At 60.4% G+C, this 17,971-nt stretch overlaps 1 protein-coding gene across 3 annotated transcripts; it reads left to right on the top strand.

The window, feature by feature from the left end:
• Positions 1 to 819: 819 nt before the first annotated feature.
• TSPAN17 (tetraspanin 17) lies at positions 820 to 9,819 on the top strand. 3 transcript variants are annotated; one of them, XM_062188648.1, is made up of 9 exons: positions 820 to 1,011; positions 4,382 to 4,432; positions 4,535 to 4,681; positions 5,231 to 5,401; positions 6,633 to 6,758; positions 7,107 to 7,154; positions 7,667 to 7,783; positions 7,868 to 7,929; positions 8,418 to 9,817. In XM_062188648.1, exons 1-9 carry the CDS (start codon positions 925 to 927, stop codon positions 8,452 to 8,454), a joined length of 846 nt encoding a protein of 281 aa, XP_062044632.1. In that variant the 5' UTR covers positions 820 to 924; the 3' UTR covers positions 8,455 to 9,817. The 3 variants fall into 3 exon arrangements, with proteins under 3 accessions (XP_062044632.1, XP_062044634.1, XP_062044633.1); XM_062188649.1 differs by having other exon boundaries at positions 821 to 1,011; positions 7,868 to 7,979; positions 8,418 to 9,819; XM_062188650.1 differs by lacking the exon at positions 8,418 to 9,817 and having other exon boundaries at positions 7,111 to 7,154.
• The last annotated feature ends 8,152 nt before the right edge of the window (positions 9,820 to 17,971 follow it).

The following is a 17,971-nucleotide window of genomic DNA, read 5'->3' as shown; positions in this document are numbered from 1 at the left end:
GGGTTGGGTCCCCTGCACAGGCTGCCCTCCCTGCCCACGGAGCTGGAGGGTTGGAGGAGATCACCCTCCCCTGTGCGGAGGGGCAAAGGGGAGAGCGGAGGCTGGAGAAGCCTGTCCCACCTCTTGAAGAGCGCAGGCCGGTGGCCCAGGCCTCCCCCGCATCAGTTAGAGGCAGAACACTTGCACCTTCCTGTTCCTTCTAAACAAATACTTCCAAACAAAGTCGTAAGTTTTTAAAGGAGGGCCCCACAATTTTGAGTAACTTCTGGGTTTCCTGAATCCTCGCTCTGGGAGCTCATATGAGATCCTGGATACTAAGGAGCCTCAGCCGGTTACAGGAGAGAGGGGGGCGCCAGGGACCCTCAACTTAAGGGTTGGAGGACAGGATGCTGGCAAAACTGGGGGATGGGGTGGGGGAACAGCAGGTGAGGCACGCATAAGACCCCGGTCCCCATCAGGCCTGAGTCTGAGTCGGTACAGATGGCGCTAAATGCAGCCGATTCCACATCACCATCCCTGCTGTTCCCAGGGACAGCGGTCAGTCCTCTGGGTTCTGACAGCAGGCCCGGGATGGGGCTGCCGCTGGTACTGAGCCTCGTGGGGCTGTGGGGCCCAGGGATCTGGACGCCTGTAGTCGCCAGCAAGGGCCCTGGACATTCAGCACGAAGGAAGGGCGCTGGGAGCTTCCCCTGGCCGCCTGCGCAGGGGGCGGGGTCGGAGCAGGGCTGGGGGCGGGGCTCCGGACGCCGGGGGCGGTCCCTGCGGGGCGGGCGGGGCCCGACCGGCGCTCTGTGTGGCCGCGGCCATGAAGCCGCAGCCGCCGGGCTAGGCCCCGGGCGGCTCCAGGCCTGGGCGGCCCGCGGAGGGCTGGGCCCGGCCCCTGGCTTCGGTTTCGGCTCCCGGGCCGGCGGGCGTCCGCTAACCATGCCCGGCAAGCACCAGCACTTCCAGGACCCCGAGGTCGGCTGCTGCGGGAAATACTTCCTGTTTGGCTTCAACATTGTCTTCTGGGTGAGCTCAGGGTCTGCGCCGGGCCCTGCGCTGGCCTGGTGCGAGAGTGGGGGGGTGGGTGACGGGCAGGCTAGGGGAGGTGGTCCGGGCCCTGCTGGGAAACCCGCTCTCTGCCCAGGATTTAGGGCTCGGGACAGCCCCCCACTTCCTCCTTGCACCCCCACGCCTACTCCCAGGGCCGCTCGAGGGGGCGCCGGAGAGGCCCGGACTGCTGGCGGCCGGATCCCGGCGCCGGCGTGGCTGGGAGTGGAGGGAGGCTCCCTGAGGACTAGGGGAGAATGGCAAAGTGTTTCCCGGAAGACCTCAGGCACCCCCTGGGTGCGAGGCACCCCCTCTGTCGCCCCTTGTGGCGTGTAGGGTATGAGCTGAGCCCCACCCCTGGTTCAGCCCATCGGTGGAGAGCTCTGTGCAGACACCAGGCCGGCTGGGTACCCTCCTTGCCTCTCCACCGCCTGGGCTGGCCGCCTTAAGCTGCTGCAAAGGGGGGGGGGGGTTGTCACAGCCCTGTCCCCACCCTAATCCGGTGCTTATGGGCAGGGAGGGGCTACAGAGATCTGCCTTGCTGGGAACCCAGGGGCCTGCCCTGGGGGAGCAACCTGGACATCCCACAGCTGACCACACTGGGGGGCGGGGGGGCTCCACCCCTGCCCAGAGAGGGGGCTGCTCCCAGGGTGGCATCTGGACCCTGTCAACCCAGTGCTGCCTCTGCGGACTGCTCCTCTGCCTTAGGTCAACGTGCCAGGCGCCTTTGGTCTGCGTGTCCTGGACCCACCTGCTGAGGGCGCTTGCCCTTGTGAGGGGCGTCCTCGGGCCTCTAGGGTGTGGGCGATGTACAGAGAGTGCTAGTGAGGGGTCAGGAGGTGTCTCGGAGGGCACCGCAGGCCTGGCCGTGAGTCCCCTGGGCCTCAGCTTTCCTAGCCTGGCCGTGGGTGATAATGAATTCTGCCCCCACCCCCAGGGTTCTTAGGCAGATCGAGTTCCAAGGAGTTCTAGTCACAGGGCTGCCTATTACTGTCTACCGTTTGCCAGCGGGAGATGTGAAGGGACAGGCACGGAGAGGTTAAGTCATTTATCTGGGGTCACACAGCAGTCAGGTGCAGAGCCATAGGCTGGAGATGACCTAGAGTGACTGGGGGCAGTAGGTGGGAGTGACCCAGGTTTGTTGGGTAGGGGTGGAGGTGGGATGGAGGTGGGCCCAGCTTTTCCTGGAGTGAGTGTGTGGGGTTGCCCTGCAGGAGTGATGGGTGGGTGAGGGGCAGTGAGGGGGAGGAGGTCGGGGTCTAGCTGGGAAGCTGAGGGTGGGGGAGGGGAGGGCAGCTCCAGGGAGAGTCCTGGGGCTGAGTTGATAGGATTGGGCCGCTCAGGGGGCTGAGGAAGGTTTCAGGTTGGGGTGAGGATGGTCCCAGGGAGGCTTCTATACAATGAGGAGGGTGGCGTTGTTTGAATGTCAAGTGGACCCTGGCATTGCCCTGCTCTGAGCCTTCACATGGGACACGTGGTCTGGCAGGTGGGACTCAAAGTTCAGCGAATCTCTAGCAGGTTAATTTCTAAGTTTTGTGTGGCCGACAGATGATGTTGTAAATATCCAAATGGCCCTTGGCAGGCAGAAGGTCCCCCCGCCCTGGTGGGTTCTCACTGCTCCCAGAACACAGTCCAGATTCCTCCCCGGGGCTCCAGTGCCTGCTGGGTCTGGCCCTCCTTGCTCCTGCCAGGTGGGAGTTACCTGAGGCCCCTTCACTCTGTTGATCTCTGCCTGCTGGGATCTTCTCCTTGCCAAACCTCAGCCAGAACGCCGGCAGCTACCCTGCCACTTCTTTAAAAAAAATTTTATTTAGGGGCCTGTGCTGTGGTGTAGTAGGTTAAGCATCCGCCTGCAGTACTGGCATCCCATATGGATGCCGGTTCAGGTCCTGGCTGCTCCTCTTCCGATCCAGCTCCCTGCTTATGGCCTGGGTAAGCAGTAGAAGATGGCTCGGGTCCTTGGGCCCCTGCACCTGCGTGGGAGACCTGGAAGACGCTCCTGGCTTCAGATCGGCCCAGCTACACTGTTGCGGCTATTTAGGGAGTGAACCAGTGGATGGAAGACCTCTCTCTCTCTCTCTCTCTCTCTCTCTCTCTCTCTCCCTTTCTCTGTCTGTAACTCTACCTCTCAAGTATATAAATAAATCTTTTTTAATTACTTATTTGAAAGGCAGAGTGACAGAGGAGGTGGTGGGCAGAGAGAGGGAGCGAGAGGGATTGCCCACCCAGTATTTCACAGTCTAAGTTAATGCAACAGCCAGGCCTGAAGCCCGGAGCTCCATTTGAGTCTTCCACATTGGCAGCAGGAGCCCAGATACTCGGGTCATCATCTTCTGCCTTCCAGGGACATTAGCCGGAAGCTGGATCAGAAGTGCAGAGTAGCCGATACTTGAACCAGACACTTCGGTATGGGACTCGATGTCCCTGCTGTGGCCGCAGTGCCTGCCACTCTCTAAAACACACCGAACCCCTGATACATCCGTTTCCTTTGCGGGACCTGTCGGTACCTGAGGCTTGTCTGCTCACTGTTCACTTCCCTCGCTGGTGCGGAAGCTCGCCTGTCCTCAGTGTGCGCCGGTGCCTGGGGTGCCAGGCGTTTGCGGCAGGCAGGTGGACGTGGGGTCCTGAGCCAGGGTGAGGCCTGGGGGGAGATCTGGGAGATGCCAGCGTCCTGGTGGGATGGAAGGTGGGTGTGAGATGGGAGAGGGGCGGGAGAGGAACCCACGGGGAGTGGTCATGGGGCTGGGGCAGGGAGGAGAGAGCCTCCTGGGAAGAAAGCTGAGAAGGGTCCTCAGGGTCAGGCATGGGAGGGCAGCTGCCCTTGAGGTCCAGGCTGCTCAGGGGAGGAGCCCAAAACTGGCCTTTGGAAGGCCCAGGCAGGACCGTGGCCAGGCGTGTAATAGGGCAGTGCTGGTGGCCAGGCCAGGGGCTGCTCAGCAGAGAGCTTGCGCTGTGTGGAATTGACGGGGGGTCATTGTGAGCTAGGACAGCACGCTTGCTGGCAGATGGAGGTTACTGTGGTGGGTTGGGCATGGGGGAGGAGCCCTGGGTAGCGGGGGGGGGGGGGGCCTGGAACTCCAGCAGGGCCTGGGGGGAGCAGTGTCTCGCCACTCTCTGCTCCAGTCTTAGGTTCCAGGAAAGTGCCCCTAACGTCCATCTCATTAGGCCGGGGCTGGCTCCGGTCCCCTAGACGGTGTTGTGGGGACAGAACATGTGTTCTTGCAGAGGTAGGAAGGACCCCAGATCCAATCACAGGCCCCTAGCACTGGGGAAGAAAGAGTGAGCGAGGGGGCTGTGCCGCTGCCGGCGCCCGGTGCCTAGCCCTGAGCTCCGCCCGCTGCTCTTGCAGGTGCTGGGAGCCCTGTTTCTGGCCATCGGCCTCTGGGCCTGGGGTGAGAAGGTAAGGTGGTGGGTAGGGTGTGGGGCTGCCTGTGGGGTGAGGCGGTGGGCAGCTCCGCGGCTCACGCGTGCCCCCACCCCACCCCACCCCACCCCACCCCAGGGTGTCCTCTCCAACATCTCGGCGCTGACGGACCTGGGTGGCCTGGACCCCGTGTGGCTGTTTGTGGTGGTTGGAGGTGTGATGTCGGTGCTGGGCTTCGCTGGCTGTATCGGGGCCCTGCGGGAGAACACCTTCCTCCTCAAGTTTGTGAGTGCCCCCGCACCTCGGAGCCCCCGGGGACTCCAGCCGCCTCCGTTCATGGCCAGTTCTTGCAGTATAGCTGGGGACAGTGCTGCCTTCCCCCTGCCGCCGGCCCCAACTCCTCCTGCTGGGGCTTGGAGCTGTCTTTCCCCAGCAGCTCACCCACCCCCAGTGCTTTAATCACCTCTCCTTGGCTCTGATTGGCTGTCTCCAGGCCAATCCCCGCGGGTCCTGGGGACATCGTGCTCTGATTGGTGGGCTGGCGGCACGCGCCCACTCCTTGTCTGGGATGGGGTCGGAGGTTGCCCCTGCTCCGTTCTAGGCAGGGGAGCTGAAAGTAGAGGGTGGTCCTCTCGAAGGTGGGTGTGATTAGCAGGTGGAAGGAGAGGCCGGAACAGTGCCGCTTGTCACCCTCGGGAGTTAACCAAAAGTGGGGTGCTAGGCTCCAGGCTCTCGATGGAAGTGGGGGTGGGGCTCTGATACGACTCCAGCAGGTCCCAGCCGACTGTCGCCAGAGCCCCATCATCTGTGTGCCCTCCCCACTCCCATCCCCAGTTCTCCGTGTTCCTCGGCCTCATCTTTTTCCTGGAGCTGGCGACGGGGATCCTGGCCTTCGTCTTCAAGGACTGGATCCGAGACCAGCTCAACCTCTTCATCAACAACAACGTCAAGGCCTACCGCGATGACATTGACCTCCAGAACCTCATCGACTTTGCTCAGGAATATGTGAGTGCAGCCTCCAGCGTGCGCCACCTGCAGGGGGCGCCCATGAGCAGAGGACCGAGAGCACAGTCCCTGTGTGTTGGGACCACGCCCGCACCGCAGGCCCCTGTCCCAGGAGAAGCCCAGACTTGGTGATGCCGCGGGGCCTCAGTTCCTGGCCTTGCAGGGACTTGGGCTTGGGGAACTGAGGCCAGAGGCTCCAAAGGCTGCCGCTCCCAGGCCAGAGCATTTTTTTTTTTTTCTCAATAAAGATTTCTTTATTTACTTGAGAGGCAGAGTTAAAGACAGAGGGAGAGAGAGAGGTCTTCCATCGCTGGTTCGCTCCCCAAATGGCAACAACGGCCAGAGCTGGGCTGACCTGAAGCCAGGAGCCAGGAGCTTCTTCTGGGTCTCCCACACGGGTGCAGAGACCCAAGGACCTGGGCCATCTTCTGCTGCTTTCCCAGGCCATAGCAGAGAACTGGATTGGAAGTGGAGCAGCCGGGACTGGAACCGGCGCCCATATGGGATGCCGGCGCCACAGGCGGGGGCTTTACCCGCTATGCCACAGCGCTGGCCCTGAGCCCCACTTCTATGCAGTTGGCAGTGCGGCAGGCATGTTCTGATGCCCTACTGTGTGTCAGGTCCTGGGCCGGTGGAACCCATCCTTTTGGGGTTAGTGGAGAAGGCAGATGATAACCGGTGGTGTCAGAGTCACCCAGAGGAAGAGAGGGAGCAGTGATGTGAAGGGAGGGGTGATTGCTCCCCCAGCGGTTGCCTCTGGCATTGATCAGGTGGGAGGGGTCGGCTGCCTTGCCTGCCCTCCAGGGCTGCCTAGGGATGAGCGCCTTGGTTCACCGCAGGCCCCACGCTGGCTGTTGTCTGGGCAGGGGTAAGGGGGCTTCGGGGTAGTGCTGGCTACACGGATGGGGTGGGATGGGACGGCTGTGAGGATGGGCAGTGGGGAGAGCTGGTATACATGTGGGGTTCAGTGACGTCTGGCTGGAGGAAGCCAGAATCCAGACTGGGAACCCCCATTCTCCCGTTCTCCAGCCTCTCCCGGGTTGGGGGTGGGGCAGCTGAGGATCCCCTTCCCTGCCCACCTCCAGGAGCTCTGGGCCTGGCCACTCTGTGATCCCCTTGGGCCCGGGGGGCCCACCTGGCCGCCCCCTCTCTGGCTTGTTGGCGCTGGCTGAGGCTCCCCGGGCTGGGCCCGGCTCCCCTGCCCTCACGAGGGCGCTCTCTCCTCCCGCAGTGGTCTTGCTGCGGAGCCCGCGGGCCCAACGACTGGAACCTCAACATCTACTTCAACTGCACTGACTTGAACCCGAGCCGGGAGCGCTGTGGGGTGCCCTTCTCCTGCTGTGTGCGGGACCCTGCGGTGAGGAGGGCGGGGCTCTGGGGGCGTGGCCGTTCTGGGAGTGTGGTGGGGGGGCAGCTCCAGAACTTCCGCTCTTCAGCACACACCCCACCCCCCCCCCCCGCCTGCCTGTGCAGGGGGCTGGCAGGGTCTCCCGTTCTTATAAAGCGGAAGCAGGCAGGTTCCCAGCAGGGGCTGGCGTGTGGGCAGCCACTGCCCTGATGTGGGACCTTGGAGACTTGCTTAAGAGCAGAGGATGTAGCAGGACCCAGGCCCTGCCCCGCCTCCCCTCCCCCTCCTCCCGCCCCCCTCCGCAGGAAGAGCCCATCGCAGGTGCCTCTGGGTTGCTAACCGGCCTGTTGCCCTCAGGAAGATGTCCTCAACACCCAGTGTGGCTATGACGTCCGGCTCAAACTGGTGAGCGGGCTGGGGGCAGTGGGGATCTGGGACAGGAGCGGGGCCTCCCAATGGCCCCAGGGATTTTTGCGGAGAGGGGTGCCGAGTCCCAGAAGCCCGCGCGGTCCCCGGGAGTGTGGGCATACGTGGGCTTGCTCGCCGCAGCTCTGCAGAGTGTCGGCCATGTGCCAGGCCTGGCCCCAGCCCTGGGCGAGCCATGCTGATGAGATAGGCGGTCTGGGGAGCTCACAGCTAATAAGTACAGGCTTGCGTGCTTACTACACAAGGTAGTCACAAACAGCCTGGGGAGTGTTTGGAAGGAAATAGGAGATGGCAGCTAGGGGCTGGTGGTCACGGAAGGCCTCTTGGAGGAGGAGGGCAGTGTCTCTGCTGAGACCCGTGAGAAGGAGGCAGCCGTGCCAAGGCCCTGTGGTAGAGCTGCAGGGAGCAGGTGCTGCGGGTCCTGGGCCCTGGGCGGGGTGGGGGAGGGAAGGGAGAGCCATGTGGTGACAAGCCCGGTGTGGGTGCCATAGGAGTTGGAGCAGCAGGGCTCCATCCACACCAAGGGCTGCGTGGGCCAGTTTGAGAAGTGGCTGCAGGACAACCTGATTGTCGTGGCCGGGGTCTTCGTGGGCGTTGCCCTCCTCCAGGTACTGTGCCAGCTCACAAGTCCCGCCCTGGCCCGGCCCTGGCCCTGGCCCTGGCCCACCCCTCACCCGCCCTCTGTCTTACAGATCTTTGGCATCTGCCTGGCCCAGAACCTCGTGAGTGACATCAAGGCAGTGAAAGCCAACTGGTGAGGCCGCCGTGGGCCATGAGCGCACGCCTGGCCTGCCCAGGCCGCTGGTAGGGGCCCCCGGGACCCTCCTCCTAAGCTCCCGACGGGCGAGGCTGCAGGAGCCTGAGGGACTCCACCTGCGGGGGTGCGCAGTTCATGCACAAAGCCGCAGCGGCTGCACTGGGTGTGTGTGTGTGTGCACGTGTGTGCGTGCGTGTGCACACATGTCTCGGCTGTTGGGTAGTGGGTTATTCAGGAGACCAGGAAGGCCACAGCTAAGAAGGCGGAGGTGGGAGGTGGGAGGTAGGGCCTGGGTCCCCTGCCCCACGCTGGGACACACTCCTCTGAATGGCTCTGTGGCGTGAGCTTTGGGGTCTGTGGTTCCCCCTGCCACCGAGCTCTCCCCTACTAGCTGTAACCTTGAGCCTGCTAGGAGCCCACCTCAGCCTCAGTGTTCTAGACTCTGCAATGGGTCCAAGAATTTTCTCCCCCTCTCTTGCCTCCAGGATCAAACGTGATGATGGCTACAAACTCCTCCAGTAAACGCTGCTTTGAACACTGCTGGCTTCCACTGGCCGCCTCCGAGGTCCCTCGGCTGCTGGGCTTTGCTGGAACTGCGGCCGGGACCCTGGCCTGGACCCAGCCTCCCGGCGGCTTGGCCGCAGCCCGGAGGTTTATTCCAGCCGTCAGAAATTGGGGTCTTTCACATAAAAGCCCAGCTCCCCGGCTTCTCCGTAGAACCACGACCTGGCCCCATCTCCCTGAGGGCCTGCCCAGCCTTCCTGCTCACCTAAGTGCCCTGCCCGACCCCGTAGGCTGGGAGTTGGCCTCCCCGCCTCTGTAGGTTATGTCTGCCAAGCCCTGAGCTGAGCGAGGCCCCAGAGCGTGGGGAATGGGGAGGTGGGACCCTGCTGGGACAACAGCGTCCGGCCCTGCGGGACCGAGGTGGGTGCCAGTGTCCAGCGGAGCGGCCAAGGACTTGCAAGAGGAGTTAGAAGATTTCACCCAGGAAGCTGCTAGAAGCTCAGGGTGTGGCCCCTGCAGGGAGGGAGGGGAACTGTCGGCCACAGACGGTTGACTCCCAGAAAAAGTTGAAAGTCGTCCCTACAGCCTGCAGAGCTACCTCCTGGCCGGCAGAGGGCGCCGGCACAGCGCCACCGGCCTGGCTGCTTGCTTCCCGCCGCTTGCCCGCTCTGCGCCGCCGCCTCCTGTGCGCACCCTGCTTGCTAGCGCTTCAAGTTCAGGGAGTCTGGACACTTGGACAGGAGCGAACGGTCCTGGGCGTGGGAAGCCTGGCCGCTGTCCGCAGCGCTGGCTCTTAGCAGCTGCATGGAGCGGGCAGTGGCCTTGCCCCACCCCCTTCCGGGCTGCGGGTAAAAGAAGGAGTTGGGGTCCCGCCGGCGCCGGTCGGCCGTGCATGGGGAGCCGCTGTTACTGGAGATGTGGCGTTGTGACGGGAGGAATGTTCGCACAACCTAAGGGATGCTGGCGACTTGCCTGGGAGCGCGGGAAGGTGTGGTGGGGACTGTGGCAAGGCCCAGGTTCCCATCGGAAGGTGGCTGTGACGGAGGTCTAGGCAGAAATCCGGAGAGGCCAGAGATACGGATTTTTATGTGCGCGGTCTTGATTTTTTTTTTTTTTTTCAGTTCTTGGCAATGAGTTAAATCGAGCCAAACAAAAGGCACTTTTTTGCCCAGCAGTGGCCCCTGTGCCACTGAAGTTTCCTCGGGGACAGTCATCCACCAGGGCCCTGGCCGCGCTGCTGTTCAGGGATGCTGGGAGCTGCCGGCGGGGGTGGGGGTGGGGGCCTGTGCCCAGCAGTGTGGCTCCATGGTGCCCACGGGGAATGTCCTGGGGGCCCTGGCCGTGGGTGGCTTGTGTACGCTACAATAAACGCCGCTCACAGTCTGGTCTCTGCTCTCTCCTGTTTCCACTCGCAGCCTCACAACCCCTCTTGTGGCGTGGGCCTGTTGTCCTGTCGGAGGGGAGGGAAGAGCTGGGAGGCAGCCTGCAAGACTGTGCCCCGTCCATTGGATACCTCTGTGTGGTTATGCGGAGGCTGCACACTCGTCCCCTTTGGGGTACATGGGAGACAGGAGCGAGGAGGGCCGGGTGCGCTGGGTTCTGTTAGCCTGGTGTGCACCTGCTCTGGGATGCTCTGCCAGAGCTGTAGTCCCAGTCTGGGTGCGAGGGGCAGGGTGTGGACAGGGAGGTGGGGAGGCAGAGTGTTGGGAAACATGACTGATGAGGTGGCATGGGGGGGGGGGCATGGGTAGGAGGCATGGTCCTGGCTAGGGACCCAGGGTTCTTTCCCAAAGCTCAAGACATCCATCCAGTCTTCCATCCACCCACCCATGCCTCCGTCCAGTGAAGCAGCTCTGACAGTCTTGGAGGCAGACGGTGGTGTGACACGTATCTGGTGACAGGCACGAGATGAGCTTGGCTAGGAGGGGCTTGGAGCTGGCTAGAGACCTTGAGCACTTCCTCACACCAAGGATCTCTCGCCCTGAGCTGCAGCCTCTAGATACGGCAAGCACAGTGTGGCTCGCAAGGCTGCTGCCACCCATCTCTCCAAGCGGGCCCCTGGGCTGTGGGGACCACAGTCACCCTCCTACCCTCAGATGGGATGATGGGCACACTGGTAGCCGTGGGCTTCGTCTGCCCGTCTGGGCTATGCCAGGAGCCTTCTGCCTGCCTTGTCTAACCAGAAGCGAGGCTTCCAGCAGCTTGGCGGGAGGACATGCTATGACACCTGCCTACCCAGGGGGAGAGGGGTCTGGAAGGCGATCCGGAGAATTCGGGGTGGTGGCCTAGTGCCTTGGAGGCAGCCACTCCTAGTGGCCACCAGAGGGCACCAAAAGCACAGCACAAGCTGAGTAACGAGGCTCCGTGCCTATAGATACGTGGGGAACAAACTTGAGCCCAAGCAAGGCGCCTGCAGCTCTCTCCGTCTCCTCCAGGGCTCCCCACCCTGAGGCTGCCTGTCACGGGTGCTCCAGGCTACAGAGCCCCCGATCCCACAGGCATTGGGGATATTTGCTAGCTGGAGCCCCCAGTCCCTGAGCACCAATCATGCGCCCCGCGTTGTTGTAGGCACACGGGAGACACAAAGGAACCAGACAGTCCAGACCACGGACCGGCAGACCTGGTTGTGAAGACTCAAATCATGGGGCCCGGCATTGTGATGTGATGGGTGAAGCCACCATCTGTGACGCCGCCATCCCATAGGGGTGCAGCTCCGGCCATAGCGGCCATTTGGAGAGTGAACCATGGATAGAAGACCTCTATTGCTCTCTGCCTCTCTAATTCTGCATTAAAAAAAGACACCTGTGTCTCACATCAGACTTCCTCGCATCACTTCCTGGCTCCAGCTCAAGACGCTGGCTCCCTGCAAATGCACGCCCTGCAGGGCTCCAGGAGTTGGGCTCCTGCCACCCACGTGGAAGAGCTGGATTGAGTTCTCCAGCCTCAGCCTAGCCCTGGCATTTGGGAAATTAGCCAGTAGATGGAAACTCACTGCCTCTCCCAGAGAGTCATTTAAACAACACACAGCATCATCTTTAGCTCTGGAGCTGTACAAAGCAGGCCGTGGGTTGGATCTGCCACGTGGGCTGGCACTGGCTGACCCTGGTGGAGGGAGGCGAGAGAAATTGCACAGGGGCTGCCAGAGACCCGACGGTGGGAGGCAGCGGTGCCGTGGAGACAGCAGGGAAGGGGCCAGCGCGGGGAGGGGGGTGCACAGCACAGGCCTCAGTGCATGATGGGACATTCTGGGTGATCTCACCCAGAAGGCAGGAGGGAGCCAAGGCCTTCGTTTAAATTTCAGGATACATAAGAAGGTGTTCGACTTATTTTCTCATCTGTCCCTTCCACTGTCCCTCAGGCTCATGGCAGGGTTGGCTCTGGGGCCCTTTGAAGACCCTCAGTCACTCAGGCAGTATCCTTCTGAGACCTTCTTTTAACAAAGATTTGTTTGTTTATTTGAAAGGCAGAGTGACAGAGAAAGGGAGAGAGGTCTTCCATCAGCTGGGTCACTCCCTCAAATGATTGCAATAGCTGAGGCTGGTCCAGAGTGAAGCCAGGAGCCAGGAGCTCCTTCTGGGTCTTACATGTGGGTGGCAGGGGCCCAAGCACTCAGGCCATCCTCCAGTGCTCTTCCAGGCGCATTAGCAGGGAGCTCGATAGGAAGTGGAGCAGCTGGGACTCGAACTGGTGCTCACATGGGCACCACAGGCGGGGCTCTATCTGCTGCATCACGGCGCTGGCCCTCTGTAGACTTCAAGTCATCTTAAGGTTTCTTACAATAGCTAAGAGGATGTAAACCCTCAGTAACTAGTCACTATGCGACAGTGTTTAGGGCCTACGACAAGGCAAAGCGTACAGGTGCTCAGTTTAGGGGCAATAATTGTTTCACATATTTTTCATCCTCACTTGATTCACTCTGCAGAGGTGAGACCCACGACTGGGCCAACCGTGTGCGTCTTCGCGAGCTTCTGCTCGCACCAGGAACCACCGAGATGCTCCGCGTCGTCGTCTGTGTGTTTTCAGTGGCGCTGTCGGTGCTGCCGCCTGCATCTGTTGCCCCCACCTCAGCTTCTGGGGCCCAGCCGTGCCCAGGAATGGGAAGCTGGGTCACGCGCACTGCAGGGACTGTGTGTCACAGCAGGGAGAAGCCAGGTTGCTGTCCCCAAAGGGCACTGGGGAGTCAGGCTGTCCCCACTCTGCGGCTGTTTCCACCCCAGCGCTCCGATTACAGGCACAGCCCAGTCCTCCTGGGGGCTTTGGCTGGAACAGCCCCTGCTTTGCTGCTGGGAGAAGTGATCCCACGTGAGGACTGACGGCAGAGGGGGCCCCAGAGGGTCTCTGCTTGGGCCTAGGCACCTAATTTTGGCCCTCAGTCAGGACATCAGCCAGGGTAGCATGCTCTCTGATCGTAGGACCTGGAACTCAGCCCGATGGACCGTTAAAGCCACACAATTAACCCCTGGCACTGCCAAGGCTGTGGCCATGGTGACACCTCCCTGGTGCCCTGTGCAGCCAAGCGCTAAGGTCATCAGCTGGGGCCTCCGCCTTGGTTGGAGGCTGCCTGAGGTTCCAGTGGATGCACCTGCTCGCCGGGATCTGTTTCCAGATCTGGTCAGTAGCTCAAGGTCTGCCTCCTAAAGGGGCTGCTTTTTTTTCTGAATCAGACTCTTCCACAGTGGGAGCCTCTGGGAATTGGTGCCTGGGGAGGAAGTGGTCCCTGGCCTGGCCATCAGCCAATCTTTGTCAAATCTCCTGGTGTGTCTGGGCCTCAGGAACTCAGCATGAGCACCAGGAACTCAGCATTGGTACCAGGAACCCAGCATGGTACCAGGAACCCAGCACAGGAACCAAAAACCCAGCACGGGCACCAGGAACCCAGCACGAACACCAGGATCTCAGCATGAGCACCAGGAACTCAGCACAGGCATCAGGAACTCAGCACGGGCATCAGGAACCCAGCACAGGCACCAGGAACCCAGCACGGGAACCAGGAACTCAGCATGAGCACCAGGAACTCAGCATTGGTACCAGGAACCCAGCACAGGCACCAGGAACCCAGCACAGGCACCAGGAACTCAGCACGAGCACCAGGAACTCAGCATTGGTACCAGGAACCCAGCACGGTAACCAGGAACCCAGCACAGGCACCAGGAACCCAGCATTGGTACCAGGAACCCAGCATGGCTCCTGCAGGTCCCTGTCCTGAGGGGGCTCATGCTTTGGTGGGAGACAGGCAGGTCCATCAGCAGCCTTTCAACACGGGCCACACGTTCCAACAGGTGGTCCAGGCAGGCGATTGAGAACAGCGGACTAGAGGGGGCGGTTAAGCCTCTGCCTGTGATACTGGCGTCCCTTACCAGACTGCCGGTTTCAGTCCCTGGTGCTCTGCTTCCCATTCGGCTCTCTGCTAATGCACCTGGGAAAGCAGTGGAAGGTGGCTCAAGTCCTTGGGTCCCTGCCACTCAATTGGGAAAGCTGGGTGGAATTCCTGGCTCCCAGCTGTTGCAACCATTTGGGGAGTGAGCCAGCAGATGGACGATCTCTCTCTCTGATCTCCCTCTCTGCCTCTCCATCTCCTTCTCTATTATTCTGCCTTACAAATAAATAAATGCATCTTTTAAAGGAAAGAAGATGGCAAGATGCACGAAGACACAAGGGCCAATTCCCCTCAGGTCCCTGCAGCCCGCCTCCCCTCCTGGGAGCAGCCACAGCCGCCAGGCTGGCCCGCACCCTTTGGGAGCCCCTTTCTCCAATAAAGAAGGCAAGGCAGAGGCAAGCCCATGTGCCCAAGTTTTTTCTGGGAGGTGATCACACGGTGGAATGCCAACACCCCCCAGTTCTTCCCCACAGCATCAAGCTGGCCATGCTGACGAGAACTGTACTTACCCGGGTGCTGGGTGCTCTGTGCTTTGTCTCTAGCAACTGATCTCCTCCTAACGACTTGGACAAGCACTGTGCTGGTCTCACTCTGCCGGGAGGGAGCCGGGGGCCCCCCGCTGGGCCCCGTGCTGGATGCAGGGGCACAGGGTTTCCAGGCAGCCACGCCTTGGAATTCTGGCCTGACACTCAGCTCTTGGCAGGATACGCGTGGGAAGGGACTCACTGTGTTGATGGACAGGTGGCTTTTAAATTTCCCCCAGCGTTTGCCAAGCTGTCTCTGCAGAGATCCCACGGATCTAGCGTCCCACGAAGCTCACGAGGTGGCACCAGCGCCCTCTCGCGGCAGCATCAGGGCCTGCACCGCCTCTGCGCATCCGAGAGGACACGACCTGTCTGGCTTGGTGGTTTGGCCTCGCGTGGCCAAAGAGGTCACGCCTGTTTCCCGCAGACCAGAACAATCTCACAGAAGCTGGGTCACACAGGCGGGAGCCCCCAGGCGGAAGTGGCGTTTCGGTGTGGGGTGAGGGCGGAGGATTGGGCGCCGGCAGGTCCTGGGTGTGTGGGGTTGCAGGGCGCTGCGGGCGGGCGGAGGGACCGAGGCACCGACCTCATCTGCAGATCCCCGAATCCCTAAGGCCCCGGCCCGCTGTTCCCCGTGGGCTCCCAATGAGCGGGCAAGGACCCCTTCCAGCGTCCGCGGAGGGGCCCTGCAGCTGAGCCTCCCGCGCAGCGGCCCCGCGGCCCATCCCTCGGGGCCCCACCGGCCAGCGGGCGCGCGTACATCCTCGTTAGCACGGTTCAGCGGCCGCGCCAGTAATGGATCTGCGCGCGGCCCAGTGTGGACAGCGGCTAATGGGGATGGATGGGGCGGGAGGTGCCGCTCAGGGACGCTCACCCGGACGCCCGCGCAGGGCAGAGGGGGCAGGCAGGACACCTGCTGCCTCTGCTTCCAAGCGGGGCCCTGAGCAGGCCGAGGGGATGGGGGCAGGTGGGCCGCAGCGTGGCTCTGGAATTCAGCTGCCCAGGGGCGCAAGAAGGCGCCAGGGTGGGGGGCTGGGGGTGGAGGGTAGGGCCAGTCTAGGAGGTGGGGATGGAACCTCAGGATGGTGTCCAGGGGACTGAGAGCACCAGGCTTAGGCAGGTGGTATCCCCATGAGGGTGGGAGGGAGGGGGACTCGTGGCCTAGCTGGACTGGGCAGCCTTGGGGCAGAGCTGCCACAGGAGCCCAACACAGCCCCAGTGGTCACTCAGTCAAGAAATAAGCATGGTGGGGGTGGGGCGCAGCCCTGTGGTGTAGAAGGTTAAGCCTCTGCCTGCAGTGCCAGTTGGAGTCCTGGCTGCTCCACTTCCAATCCAGCTCCCTGCCTGGCCCAGCCCCAGCTGTTGCAGCCATTTAGGGAGGGAACCAGCAGATGAAAGACCTCTCTCTCTCTCTCTCTCTCTCTCTCTCCTCTCTCCTCTCTCTCTCTCCCTCTCTCCTCTCTTTTCTCTCTCTCTCTCTCTCTCTCTCTCTGCCTTTCAAATAAATAAATAAATCTTAAAAAAAAAGAAAAGAAAGCAATGGGCATTGGGCAGGCGGAGTTGTGGCACATTGGGTTAAGCTGATGTCTGCAGCCTGCATCAAAGTGCTGCTCCAAGCTGGATGTTGTTGTTAGGGCTCCAGGGGCCTGAGGGGACCTGGCCCCATGTGGGAAGGTGACCGCAAACCACAGGGGTGGTGTCTCAGGTGCAAAGACCCCGCTGAAGACATGGTCACATCCCACACCCTGGCTCTGCACTCCCCCCAACCCACAGTGCCACTCCCTGGACACCTGGTCAGTTCTTTGTATCCTTGAAGGACTTACCTAGATGTCCCTTCCTTTCCCTGGCTGTCTCTTCTCCCCCTTGCCCTCTCCTCTAGGCATCTACCTCTTCCAGGTCAAGGAGAGCAGTCAGCCTTCCCTAGCCATGGGCTGTCTTTTGTAATTCAACCAACCGTGGGTCAAAAATACTTGAACGAAAGGTGCACCTGTACTAAACATGTACAGACCCTTTTCTTGTCATTATTCCCTGAACAATCCAGTGTAACGGCTCCTTATGTAGCATTTACACCGTATTAGGTGTTTTAAGTGATCCAGAGATGATGTCAAGTCTGTGGGAGGTATATTTTGGTTCTATGCAAATTCTGGGCCTATTTTATCTATTCTGGACCTATTTTATATAAGGGACTTGAGCATTTGTGGACTTGATAGTCAAAGATGTTCCTGAACCAATTCCTTGCTGATACCAAGAGAGTGCTGTGAGCTTGTGCTGTTATGGATCCAGTAAAATATGATCTGGAAGTATATTCTGCATGTCAGCATCAAGTTGGGATTTTAAAAGAACACAACGCCTTAGCAGCCAGAAATAAGAGGGGATTTCTGTAATCTGATCAAGATGCCTAGCGGACACACAGAGTGAACTTTGTACTTAGTGTGGGAGCGTTAGCAGCAGGAATAGGACAAGGATGCTGAGTCCCAGGGCTCCCGTTAGGCACTGTTTGCAGTCATAGCCAACGCAATAACACAAGAAAATAAATGTGACGATTAGCAGGGAAGAGACAAGGGCAGGGGCCGTCACTTCTTGTTTTCAGTGAAGCAGATACTTAATAACTGTTTGTCTCATTGAAGACAAATCCAGGGAGTCCATAAAGCAGTTTCTTGAAGCAGTGGGGGGTGGCATGGGCTCTGTCACAGCAGGAGTCTGAGAGAATTCACTGGTCCTCAAGAGATGCCGTCGGCCAGGGACCTGTCAGAAAGACAGACGCATGCTATTTCCTGAGACTGGACTGAAAGGAGGGTGCTCTCCGAATGTCGGGAAAATGATTCAGCTTCCAAAACAATGGCCGTCTACATGCTCCCACGAACTTACCCCTAAGGGTAAAGTGAAAAACTTGATGTGGGGCTCCAAACCCTGTTAAGCTCGTCCGTGAGAGCTCCGAGGACAGAGGCTTGGGCCCCAGGAAGTCGTCTTGCTCTTTCTGGTGGGGTACTTGGAGTATCCCCACCCCTGGGATTCTAGAGCATCTGTTCCCCGATGGATTCTAGAACGCTGAGTTCCGTCCCTGCTTGACATCAGTGCCCAGACACCTTGAGGGTTCTTGCTGTGTCTGTGACCTGCTCAGGACACACGACTGTGGCTCCAGGAACACTTGCTGCTGCACAACTCCTGCTTCTGCTGGCTCCCATCTCTTCCACCATCTTCCACCAGGATTTCTGCTTGGAGGATCCTCCGCCACCCTTGGTCCATGTTCTTCAAGGGCTGTGGGCACTGAACCCTGTTCTGATGTCTGTCCATCCCATCAGGCAGAGACATCCCCTGTCCTTCGGGATCTGGAGCCCCTGGCAGCCAGCTTCCTACCTGTGGTCTCAGAGTGAGGCTGACACAGAGAACCGTACATGGGGCCTTGAACAGGTTTGTGGGAGATGGAATTAAAAGGTAAGTTTATTTTGGTGCAAGAGAATTTTGAAATGCATGCATATGAGGGGTCTTTCTTATGTTCATGGGAAATGCGTACAATGAAAAAACATGCATGGATTTCAATTTTTTAAAAGATTTATTTATCTATTTGAAAGGCAGAATTAATTACAGAGAGGCAGAGACAGAGAGAGAGAAGAGAGGTCTTCCATCCGCTGGT

Source organism: Lepus europaeus, chromosome 4, assembly GCF_033115175.1.
Source record: "Lepus europaeus isolate LE1 chromosome 4, mLepTim1.pri, whole genome shotgun sequence".
NCBI lineage: Eukaryota > Metazoa > Chordata > Mammalia > Lagomorpha > Leporidae > Lepus > Lepus europaeus.
The sequence above is the reverse complement of the archived record's forward strand: the minus strand, read 5'-3'. Positions and strand labels throughout refer to the sequence as shown.

Coding starts and splice junctions, on each gene's coding strand:
- TSPAN17 (XM_062188648.1), top strand. CDS start 925: ATGCCCGGCAAGCACCAGCACTTCCAGGACCCCGAGGTCGGCTGCTGC. Junction 6,759..7,106: donor GCTGTGTGCGGGACCCTGCG/GTGAGGAGGGCG, acceptor TGTTGCCCTCAG/GAAGATGTCCTCAACACCCA. Junction 7,784..7,867: donor TGGGCGTTGCCCTCCTCCAG/GTACTGTGCCAG, acceptor TCTGTCTTACAG/ATCTTTGGCATCTGCCTGGC.